The sequence below is a fragment of the Pinus tabuliformis genome, chromosome 5_2 (assembly GCF_031772625.1).
Source record: "Pinus tabuliformis cultivar Carrire ecotype Pingquan chromosome 5_2, CPIR1, whole genome shotgun sequence".
Classification (NCBI taxonomy): Eukaryota; Viridiplantae; Streptophyta; class Pinopsida; order Pinales; family Pinaceae; genus Pinus; species Pinus tabuliformis.
The window spans coordinates 931651352-931664258 of record NC_142306.1 but is presented as its reverse complement, the minus strand read 5'-3'; the positions used below and the strand labels follow the sequence as shown (position 1 = coordinate 931664258).

At 42.9% G+C, this 12907-nt stretch overlaps 1 protein-coding gene across 1 annotated transcript; it reads left to right on the top strand.

Moving 5' to 3' along the window:
- The first annotated feature begins 8964 nt into the window (after positions 1-8964).
- Positions 8965-10113, top strand: LOC149162313 (uncharacterized). Its single transcript, XM_089435154.1, has one exon. The coding sequence runs from the start codon at positions 8965-8967 to the stop codon at positions 10111-10113; it is 1149 nt and encodes a 382-aa protein (XP_089291280.1).
- The last annotated feature ends 2794 nt before the right edge of the window (positions 10114-12907 follow it).

Here is a 12907-nt window from a genome sequence, read left to right as displayed (position 1 = left end):
GACAAAGTTTCTACAAGAAATGACTACTAATGGTGAAAGGGTAGTAAAGGAAACTCATGATGAGAACAAAATAAATGTTAATCATGATTTCATAGACTCTAACATTGGATCGGAGAACCACCATGTTCCATAGATCAATATGAGGAAGTTTGATGGCAAGGATCCCCGAACATGGATACTACAGTTGGAGCAATTTTTCGATCTCCATAATGTGAAAAACACACAAAAGGTACACATTGCAACTTTATATTTGTAACCAAATCAGTTTGTATGGTATCAATGGATTTTCTCTCGTAAACAAATTGTCACTTGGGCTATTTTTACAGATGAAATGATAGCACATTATGAGGATACAAAAAGCAACACTTTTTTTAGCCAATTGATAAATCTCAAATAAAAGGGTTCAATGATGGAGCACATTGAGGACTTCCAAAAATTGAATATAAGGGTAAAAGATATTCTAGAGGAGCATAGGATTGATGTGTTCATAGGGACTTCAAAAGATAACATCCAACATGAGGTTCACCTTTGGGAACCATATTTATTGAATAAGGCATTTAGGTTGGCAAGAAAAATGAAAAGCAAAATTTTGGCAACAAAGAAGCCTACCACTCACAATCATAAAGATGGAAGTGTTTCTACCCCTAGCCATCCATAACCTACAAGGTTGACACCACAACAATTGGAAGAAAAAAGAGCAAAAGAGCTTTGTTATAGTTGTGATAGCAAATACACTAAAGGGCATAAGTGTGATGAGAATAAATGATCCTACAGAGATTGTGAAGAGGAGGAAGAAAAGGAACAAGAAACGTCAAAAGAAGAGGATATACACCAGGAACAAACCCTATAAAAAGAAGAAATGAATCCGACCATATCTTGTAATGCATTGGTTGGAATTACCACTCCTCAAACTATCAGGATAGAACATCATATCAAGAAGAAAAAGGTAATAGTGTTGATTGATTCAGGAAGTACCCATAATTTTATTCATTGCAATATAGCCAAGGAATTGAATTGCTTCCTATATCCAGCCTCAAAGTGTTAAGTGATGGTTGCAAGTGGAGGAACCATAAATTGCTCAGGAAAGTGCCATAATATCAATCTATCCATGGGAGAATATGTATTGAATAGCCCATTGCTTTCCATTATGTTATCACTCAGGTTGTCCTTATGGTCAGCTTAATAAGGATACGGCCGAGGTAACCACAGACCAACTTTGGACTGCAAATTCTAGCCCACCTGCAGTCAGAGAGGGCTCTCTCTTTCTCATTTAGCTCTGTTGATGATGATTTTAGGATAGCTATTGAGTTCAAAGGGGTTTTTGTTTGATTTTGGTGGGAAGATGGATGTTTCTAGGTAAAGAGGCAGGTATACTGTGATAGTTTCAAACCATTGGGCGTGGAGTCAGGGAGTAGGACTGCTGGTGTGTTTCTTTGGTCACAAGAGAGAAATGTGGAGCAAGATAGCTGCACATGAAACAATCTTTCAAGTTTAAAGGGTGGATAGAATTCTAAGGAAGTAGAGGCAGTTAAGAATCTCTGCTTCAACTTAACAAAAGGAAGGATGAAAGAACTCTACCTAAGGGCAATAAAGAATCCCTAGATAACTGTCGAACACCGGTGAATCAGGGTAGATATGAGCCAGGAGGAATTCATATTCATTGTCGATTCCGTTTAGATGAAAACATAAAGAAACAACAGCAATTGAGCATAGAGTGTAGTTAAACAAGTTCTAAGCTAATCTTTCTTTCTGCTATTTAGATGGTGATACACATATAATATGAGCACATAACAAAGAATACAGAGGTAAGAAGCACTTATTGATTCATGTTGCGGCACGAGTATTCCACATTCAGTCTCCAGAAACCGTTAGCAACACCTCAGACAGTCCGTTCTCCAAACTTTCAGCAATCTTTGATTAAAGAAAATATGAGGGGTATACACTGCGAGTCTCTAGTGAAAATTCTCAATCGACCAACCCTTAAAACAATACAGAGGGCGGTATATATAGGGAAAAAATCTCCAAAAGTGTCTTCTTACATTTTGACCTAAACAGGTCTGAAAGAAATGACTACTTTAACCTAATCCTATCTAGAAATTAAATGCAAGAAGATCTTTTTGGGCTGCGTTGAGGGCTGCTGAATCAAAGTTGAGTTGATGTGTTGTCCTTGGTGACTTGATGTAGTGCTTTTGCAATAACTGCGCATGGGTCTTTATCCTTTGCTGTTCAGCCGTATTTAAAAGCATTAACTGTGATTTGAGAGCTTGGATGGGATTATACCACTTGATCTGACTTAGTTGGCTGCCATTCAATGTTGACCTGCTTTGGGAACAAAAGAATCTTATGAAAAATATTCGACTGATACTCTTTGCCGCTTCCATGATGTGCTGTGGTACTAAAATTGTCAAATCGAAATTTAATGGCCGCAGTTCTGCTCTCTGTCTCCTTTAGAACTGTCTTTGCTCCTTTTCTGAATGCTTCGCAAAGAAAAACGAGTCATTCTGCGCCTTTCGGGCTTGCTGGAGGCTGCACGATGAGGGGCTTTCCAATTTGGCTCATTTCCCGTAGCCATGCGTGATTAGCGCTAAGCACGATTTTCGCCTTTCGCGTCAAAATTGATGATGAGGTCAGCATGACATCAGCAGGGTGGGACCCAGTACGGAGGATGATGTGGCAGGGTGATGTTAGCGGGGTGACGTAAGCATGTACGGAGGTGACGTGGCAGAGAAACAGTGGCAGTGACGTGGAAAGGGTGACTTGGCAGGAGGCCGACGCAGGCAGGTGACGTAGCGGTGACGTGCTGCTGACGTAGGGGGGCAGAAAGCGGTAAGCGGTTTGGGTGCACCGCCTTTGGGCAGAGGTGGTTTCGGAGGACGGGGCTCCGCCACAGCCGGGAGGGCGACGTGTGGCGGGAGTATGGCGGGAATACTGCCCATCTCCCGGACGCTAACCTCCGGCGGCTTGGGCGCATGAAAAGACCCGCCCACCGTAGATCTTGGGCGGGCCAGATCTGACGGCTGGCGGGATGCTTAATACGGCAGAGGCTTAATATCGGGGCCTGCGCATATTCAAATCTTCATACAGCGTGGCGGGGGGGGTATTAAACTTTGTTTTTGTGGGTTTTAACGGGTTTATGTGCTGGCGGGGGTTTAGAACTTAGGGAATATATGGGTTTTATCGGTTTATACAAGTGGGGAACAGGAGCCTTAATGTATGATGAAACTTTTAAACATTCACTTTTGTACAAATGACTGCAGAGGTGTAGAATTACAGGGTTTTGAGGATGGAAAGGAGGGTAGAGGTTATTGGTCTAACCAGAGGTTTAGACCAATCCCAATTTTATGACACGGATGGGTTCATGATAGTCCCAGGTGGACTACTATGTCCCAGAATTGATAAATACATAGCTATAGTGCTATTAGGTGGGATATGTACACAAGGGAGTTATCTCACATAGATTTAGTAGGGGAAGGGGAAATAGATAGGGAGCTATATAATACAGTCAGTAGTTAATATGACAAGTGATAAGAAAGCGCTAAGTGTGTAAGTCTTAGGCTATTTTGGGGAAAAGTGCCTCATAGAGGAGAAATGGACAATCCTTTAGCGAAGCAGATCTTCACCAAGGCAACTGATATGGAGAATGATGAAACTAAGAGGAATCAAGCAGATCTTGACCTCTTCAGGGAAGTTAGTAAGTGATTTGGGGAATAAGAGGAAGGAGGAGTTAGTGATGTCCAGCTTGAGTTCCTTCAAGTAAAAAACTGCCTCATATGTGATCTGAAGTACAATATGACTTTAAACACAAAACTGATCACAAATCAACATTCTGCAACCTCAAAACTACCTACCCAGCCTACCTTCCTAACATTTTTTCTTCTTTTTGGGTGGGTGCACTTAAACTTGCAGACCCTGATTATCCTTTCTTTTCTTTTTCTGTGCTCCTATCTAAATCTACACTTATTTCTTCCAAGGGCCCAGATTAAGCAGTTGGGCTCCTTCAATTCTCTACCTATCTACAAATCTGCCAAGATTAAACTGTTTGGACAGATAATGATTCTCTATATTCTAAAACAAGAAATTGAAACCTAGGCAGGCCAAGATTAAGCTGTTTGGCCTTCCCTTAACAGAAAACTTTTCAAGAATGGAATGAGTCATCAAAATTGGAATACAGCAGTGGCATTTGGACTAGCACACTTTCATGGTATCTTCTTTGGCCTCTTCTGGAAATATGGAACACTGCAGCATGCAAAGTATGACATATTTGGCATGTAAAAATGTCAATCATGAAAGATGAACACCTGTTGCAACAGGAGGCTAACAGTGGCTCCACTTGGGGATGGCTTTTCCTTGTGAAAAGCTAAGAGCAGCAGGTCAGACTGCCTTGATCTTCTATTGTTTGCTGTAGGATGAAACTTCTCTGTGCTGAATGTTAGATAATTGAAACTTTGGAATAATAACAACATCTTCCCACAACTGAATTGCTGTGGACTGTGTAGCATCGCCTTCTTTCCTCTGCGTGCTTGATAATTATGTACAATACTGTTGGAGCATGCCCTTTGAAACAATCTCGGGACATGGATCAAAACTGATGTGTTTGCCTTGTTTTTGCTTTGAGCAAGGGTGCTAATATGAACTGAAAATACTGCTCTGTTTTGATACCTCTTGACTGAAAACTGCAAATAGTTTCATTTTACCATGAATTGCTTGAGATGTGATAGTGCTATTCTAGTTGCTTTGTTGAAATTAGTGTAGAGACAGAGCTCTTACCACTGGAATGCTTGCATTGGCTGTGCCTTCACAAAATTTAGTGATGCTCCTTTAACGATCGGTCTGCCTATAAAAAATAATGAAAACAAAGTGTTGATATATGCAAATATCATTGTACAAAAGATATATATAGAAATGCATTGTATCCCTTAAAGGGGATCATGGTAATGTTTTAGCATACGTCCATTCATAGGGCCTTCTTCAGCAGTGTTGCCCTCTACAGATTTGAGAAAATATGTATTATTTCCTTGAACAACAGAAATAACGAATGGCCCTTTCCATAAAAAATCAAATTTTGCATGTTTGCCCTTGTCTTATCTTCGTGAGTCCCACCTTAAAACTTTGTCACCAATATAGAAATCCTCAGCCTTCACTCTCTTATCGAACATCTTTTTGAGATTTTCTTGCAAAAGTTGAGCTCTATCATAAACTTGCTCTCTGGTCTGCTGAAGATGAATGGTCTGATTGATTCTTCTTTGAATTTCATTCGGTTCAGCATGCATTTCCTGTAACAGTCTGATAGTAGGGATGCCCAAGGATGAAGGAAATCTGGCCTCCATGCCATATACTAGCTCATAAGGGCTCATCCCAATGGATCTCTTTGTTGAAAGTCTGTCTGCCCATAGGGCATTTACCAGCTTTTTGTGCCAGTTCTTCTTGTTTTCTTCCAGCACTTTCTTTATGATGTTGATGAGGCTTTTGTTAGATGATTCAGCCAAGCCATTACCTTGGGGGTAATAGGCTGTAGAGTGGCCCAAGGTAATGTGAAATTTATGGCAAAAATTGATCATCTTTTTGGATTTAAAGGTAGTGGCGTTGTCAGTAATAATCTTCTCAGGGCAGCCAAATCTAGAAAGGATATTGCACTCAAGGAATTGGATAATGATGGTATCATTGGCTTGCCTACATGGGATGGCTTCAACCCACTTAGTGAAATAGTCAGTGGCTGTTAGGAACCATTTGTGATGGCCTGAGGAAGAGGGATGGATTTCTCCAATGAAGTCAAGACCCCATTGTTGGAAAGGTTTTTCGGTTGAGATGGGTTTAAGTGGCAGGGGCAACAGCTTTCTTTTGCCCTCAAAGATCTGGCATTTGTGACACGAAATGGAAAACTTCCTTACATCTGCAAAAAGAGAGGGCCAATAGAAGCCAGCCCTTAAAATTTTATCAGCAGTGGACTTTCAATATAGATGTCCTCCATAGTCACCTGCATGGAATTCTTTCATGACATTGTTAGTTTCATTCATGGTTAAAAATTTAAGCAATATACCTTCATGATTTCTCCAAAATAATGCACCATCTATAACACAAAACTTTAAAGCCTTCATTTTCAAAAATCTTTTCCTGGTTCTGGACAATCCTGGGGGAGCAAACAGGTTTAACAGTACAAAACATATATCAGCATACCATGGAGATTCCAAAAAGATTTCACTGATCTATGGAGTCGCCAGCTCCTATTCATTATCCAGTTGGTTAATGTCTAAGGCTTGAAAGTTCGTTTCGGACATCAGTTTAGCTAAACCTTGTCCCTTTATCAGCTTGGTTGGTTTTATTTCTATGTCATACTCAAGGATGTTTGTGATCCACTTGCCTCTTTTGCCTTCGAATCCCTCTTGGGTCAATATGTCTTTTACAATAGCATGTGGGACATAGGCAATCACATGTGAATATAAAATATAAATTCTGAAATCCTTGATGGCCTTGACAAGTGCGTAGGCCTGCTTTTCCATGATTGGGTACTTTAACGAGGCGTCTCTTAAGGCTTGGCTGAAAAAAGCGATTGGCTTTTCAGCTCCCTGTTCATCCTTCTGCAAAAGGACAGCGGCTATGGTATGATCAGATGCAAAAGAGAAAATGATAAAATCTTTGTCAAACTGTGGGCTAGTGAGGACAGGGATTTGAGTTAAGGCAGATTTTATACTCTCAAAGGCCTGCTTGGTCTCAAGAGACCATTTTACCTTGGCATCCTTTTTTAACATGTTTCTCAACAGTCATATCAGTTCAGCTAGATTTGGGATGAATCTTCTTAAGAAGTTGATTTTCCCAAGGAATGCTTGCAGCTCCTTTATGTTTCTTGGATATGGGATTTGGAGGATAGCTTGGATTCTTTCAGGATCAATTCTAGTCCCATCCTTTGATATGATGTGGCCAAGTAATTTGCCTTCTTCAAGGCCAAAGAGACATTTTTTGGGGTTCAAGGAAATACCATATTTCCTACATGTCCTGAATATTTGCCTCAAATGTTTGAGGTGCTCTTGATCAGATTTGGAAAATGGGGTCAGGTCATCAAGGTAGACCATTAGGAAATCATGGATTTCCTTGGCAAATGCAATATCTATCACCCTTTGAAATGTAGCACCAGCGTTTTTAAGTCTGAATGGAATCTTCACATACTTAAATGTTCCCCACGGTGTGGTAAAGGCTGTCTTGTCCTGGTCATCCGGGTGAACAAGTATTTGGTTAAAACCTAAAAAGCCATCTAGCAAGGAGGTTCTAGATGACCCCACTACTCTTTATAGGATGTGGTCAATTTTGGGCAAAGGATAGTGGTCTTTTAGGGAGACTTGGTTTAAATTTCTCATATCTACACAGAGTCTAATCTCACCTATCTTCTTTCTTGTGGGAACAAGATTGGATACCCATTCAGAAAATTTGATGGGTGCTATTATGCCTGCTTCAAACATCCTTTTTACTTCCTTCTCAATCAGGGGAAGAAGCGACAGGAGAACTGCGCGCTGCATCCCCGCGCCCTACTGCTGCTGCATGCGCTTGATCCCTCAGCGTGCCTGAGCCTGGCAGCGCTGCTGCTGGGCAGCCCTCCCCTTCTGCTCGTCCCCTGTTTCACCCTGGGGCCTCCTGCCCGTCTCCTTGGGGGCCTGCGGCCCTTCCCCTTAGCCTTTTGCTGGAGCGCCCCCTGCGCTTCTGTCCTCTCCTGCAATGGATCCGCCAATCCATGATCAGGAAGATTTGGAGAAGATGTTTGCCTCTCTCACAAAAGAGAACACCTCAGAGAAAATCCGCCCTACAGCCACAAAGTTCATTAAGAAGCTCGATGAAATCCCGGAAGTTTCGCTCCCTCCTGCCCTCCCGAGGAGAGCTGCAGTTGCCCTGGCAGATCGTGGCCTGGTTGGCCAGTTCACCGGACTATGGCCCTCACCCCGCACAGTTCAACGCTGGGTGGAAAGAAACTGGAACTCAATGGTCCAAGGTAAGATAGCAATAAGGTTCTGCGGGAGGGGATTCTTCACCTTCCTCTTCGAAACGGTGGAAGACCGTAATCTCATCTTCAGGAATGGTCCTTACTTCATGGACACAAGAGGCCTGTATCTCAACAGATGGACCCCCGACTTTGATCCCGAGATGGATGTCCCCAGTGCTGTCCCGGTCTGGGTCCGCCTTCCCCATCTGCCTCTCCACTGCTGGGGAGATGAATCGGTGAAAGCTATAGGAAATGCTGTGGGGAAATATATTGATAGATCGGAACCAAGGGAGAACATGCATGCATGCGCCCGGATCTGTGTTGAAGTGGATTTGGGGAAAGGTTTAACGGAAGTGATCAAACTCAAGGTAGATCAGTGGACGCATATACAGCAAGTGGACTACGAGCAGCTTCCATTCAAGTGCAAGGTATGTCATGAATATGGGCATTTTGCTAATAGGTGTAGTAAAAATAAACCAATAGACTCTGATAATGCTGAAGCCCCGAAGAAACATGGGAAAAAGTCAAGAAGAAGAAGTCAAATCCACCCCTGGAACCTTCTCAAAACCCCCTAATGAAACCCCAACCCCAGCCTCCCATCCCTCCGGATCTGGCCCTTCTCTTCCCTCTTCCTCCAACCCATTTGAATCCCTTTCGACAGAGGATCCCCCATCCCCCCCACCTCTTCCGAGAGGCCCCATAGCAACACCTCCCTCTCCCCCCCCGACCTCCCCTCCCCCAACTGTTGAAAAAATCCTAACAAGGAACAAGACAAAGGAAAATATCACATCCACCGATCCACCCAGAAAAGTAGGAAGGAAGTCAAACAAAGAGATAAGGGATGAGAACGCCGCAAAGGAAATGGCCACAGGGACCCAGCAGCCAATGGATACATATCTAGACAAGACCAAAGGGAGCGGGGAGAAGATGAAGGAGAAAAGTGGAACACACAATAAACAAAGTAAATGATGAATCTGGTCTCTTGGAACTGTAGGGGGATGGGCTCCTCCCTAAAATCTAATGCAGTCCGCGACCTTCTCAAATCGGAACACCCAGACTTTCTACTACTTCAGGAGACCAAAATCATTGATCAGGATTTTCAAAGCAATGTGAAGAGAAGCAGAAGTTATGAAGGAATAGGATTGAGTGCAGTAGGTGCCTCAGGTGGAATAGGAACAATTTGGGACAAAAGTAAATGGAAACTAAAAGACAGCAGGCAGAACAAATGGTGGCTAAGAACAGATATGCAAAACATATCCAAGACTGAAGAATACACAATATACAATGTCTACGCCCCCCCCCACTACAGAGAAAAAGCCTCTTGTTGGGAGTCAATCACCACAGATTTAATGAATGCCCAGGACAGAAATATCTTCCTGGGAGGAGACCTGAATTTAATAAGAAATGCGGAAGAGAAGATGGGGGGAAATTTTTTTGCAGATCCCTCAAGGGATGCATTAGAAAAAATCATCCAAACTCACAGCCTCGTGGATATTCCCCCTCAGAACGGGCGCTTCACATGGTCAAACAAGAGAACTGGTAAAAACAACATCAAAGAGAGGCTGGACCGTATATTGGTTCAAGAAAGAATTGTGGCCAACTTTTCAAGGATCCAAAGCACAATAATACAAGGATATATATCAGATCATAAACCAGTGGCACTGCATCTGGTTAAAGGAGAAAATATGGGACCAATACCCTTTAAATATAACAGAGCGTGGGAAAACAGTGAAGACTTCAGGAACCTGGTAAAGGAGAAATGGGCAACAGAAATTATGGGCTCCCCGCACTATATATGGGAGACAAAGATCAAAATTCTACGGACAGCCATCAAGCAATGGGCGAGAAATTTCGCAACAGAGGAAGGAAAAAGGAAAATCGACCTCCAAATGAAACTTGAGGAGTGGAATCAAGAAAAAGAGAAGGGCCAAGACACAGAAGAAGACTTAAGGAAAGAAAATGATTTGTACATGGAGCTGTACAAACAAAATCGAGCGGAAGAGGAAGAGCAAAGGCAAAAATCGAGGTGCCTCTGGCTCAAATCAGGCGACAAGAACACCTCCTTCTTTCATAACAGTATCAAATTGAGGAGAGCAGGGAACAATATTGGGAAAATAGCAGTGGAGGGCAGAGTTCTAATAGAGTAATGGGAGATCAAGGAAGCAGCGACTCGACATTTTCAAAATCTTCTATCTGCTGACCCCCATTACATGGAAAATCCGGATTTCCTAAATATAATAGAGAATAAAATCACAGAAGAACAAAACGCAGAATTAGAAAAGGAGATCACGAAGGAGGAGATAGAAAGGTCTATCCACAGCATGCCAATGGATAAGGCTCCAGGCCCTGATGGATTTACAGTGGCCTTTTACAGAACCCATTGGGAAGTTATTAAGAAAGATTATATTAGAATGGCAAAAAATTTCTTTACAAAATGCAAACTGGGGAGCAGCATTAAGTCCTCTCATTTAACTCTTATCCCCAAAGACCCAAATCCTCAATCTTTTGACAGATTCTGCCCTATCTCACTGTGTAACGTTTCCTACAAAATCATCACCAAGATCTTGGCGCACAGGCTAAAAAAAATCCTTCCCTCCCTCATATCCGAGAACCAAGGAGGTTTTGTTCCTAGGCGACATATAACGGACAATGTCATTCTCATCCAGGAGGCAATTCACAGCAGTTTATCCAGAAAGGAGAGGGGTATGATCATCAAGCTGGACATGGCGAACGCCTTTGACCGGTAAACCATGCATTCCTTCAGGCAGTCCTAATGAAATTTGGCATCTCAGAGTTCTTTATTAGCAGGGTCATGGAATGCATCTCCCACATCTGGACAACTCCCCTCATCAACGGAAGGCCCTGCACTGCCTTCAAGAGTTCAAGAGGATTGAGGCAGGGATGCCCGTTGTCACCCTTTCTTTACATCATTATGGCTGAAACCCTCAGCTTACATTTGGAGAACAAGCGCAAATCAAAAGAAATAACAGGGGTGGATATAGTCCGAGGATCTAAGGGAATCAATCACTCCCTTTTCGCAGATGATACTCTGCTAATAGGGGGAGCCTCCAGCATTATGGCCCGAAGGTTCAAAAAAATTCTGGAACTCTTCCTTCAAGCTTCTGGAGGCAAACTAAACAACAATAAGTGTATGATATACACTTGGAACGTCCCAAGAAACATAACTCAGAGAATCTCCATAATCATGGAAATCCCTGCCCAAGGGAATTGGTCCCATTTCATGTACTTAGGGCTTCCCTTAGCCAAGGAAACAATCAAATCTGAGATCTGGGCGAAACTAATCGAGAAATTGAGAGGGAAACTTCAGAGTTGGGGAGTGTATTGGCTTAACTTGGCAGGTAGAACCATTCTCATAAAGGCCATTCTATCAGCCCTCCCAATCTATCAATTTGCTACCACTCTCGCCCCGGCAGGCATCCACAAGCAAATGGAGCTGATTATCAGAAGTTTCCTGTGGCAAGGAGGAAAGCAAGACACAAAAGTTTCAGCTTGGTGAAGTGGGACAAGGTCACTCTTCCCCTAGAAAAAGGAGGGTTCGAATCAGAATACCAAGACTAGCAAACATGGCTATGGGCTATAAATTGGTATGGAGAATTCTCAATGAGAAAGGGACCTGGTGGACAGAGGTCATCAAGAGGAAGTTCTTAAATGGGACCAAAAGCAACATCCTCTTAGGAAACATAATTGAAAGACAGTGTACTCCTGTTTGGAAGCTGATCAAAAAGACTCTTCCTCAATTCAAATCTTGCATATCAAGAGCTCCGGGTAATGGCAAGGATATCAACATATGGGAGGACAGGATAATGGGCACGGAGGAAAGGGTAACGCTCATTAACTACAGGCCACTGCAAAGGTGGATGGCAGAGGCAAAGATCAAAACTCTTTATGATATCTCCCTTTGGGATCAGAATTGCTGGACAGGTTGGAGACCTCTCCCCCTCCCTGATGACCTTAAGAACCTCTGGGTTGAGCTCAAGACTTCGCTAATAGGCTCTGCCCCCACAAACAGAATGGAGGAAGACAAATTTGTTTGGGACCCTAATGGGGGTAATTACACGGTCAAAGAGGGCTACAAAGTTTTGCAAAACGCCTCAGCAATTAACAATTGGCCACTTCAGAAAGCAATATGGAGAACTGAGTGTCTGCCAAAGGTAAAGCTTTTTAATTGGACCCTTCTGCATGGAAAATCCTTACTGCTGAAAATCTCAGGAAGAAGGGCATTCAAGGCCCATCAATTTGCTGCATGTGTAAGGAAGCAGAGGAAAGCATTAACCACCTCTTCATGGACTGCTCCTTTGCAAGAGCTTGCTGGAATCTCATCACTAGCCCCCTAAGCATCAGCGAACCTCCCAACCAGATCACTCTCCTACAGAAACACTGGGGAAATAGCTTCCCACAATCCGGCAAATGTAAGGGTATAGAGTCAAAAGGAAATGGAACAGCAGCCCAGCCAATCTCTGCTGGCAGATATTGATTGCCAGAAATAAGTGTATATTCAAGAGCAAAAAGCCAAGTATCTCCAGCGTTCTAGCCAAAACGATGGCACTCACACTGAGAGACCATTGAGGCAAACGGCATTAAACCAGCAGACCCGGATCTGACTGATGCAAGAGTTAAAGAGTGAATCAGCAAATTCAAATATGAAGGGAGAACTCAGAAGAAAGAAAACACAGGGAGGAGGAACATGGACTGGAAACTAAGAGGGACTAAGGAAGAAGTTAAAAACTGGATTCAAATCAAAACCGACCTACCCTCCACTTTGATGGGGCATTAAAGAACAACCCGGGCCAAGCGTGAGCAGGTGGGAGTTATCAAGACTGTCAAGGAGAAACATAGTTACTTTTGAATGGGTATGGGCACCATGACAAACAATAAGGCAGAGGCATACAACCTACTTCTGGGACCTCCATTGCCAGGAAA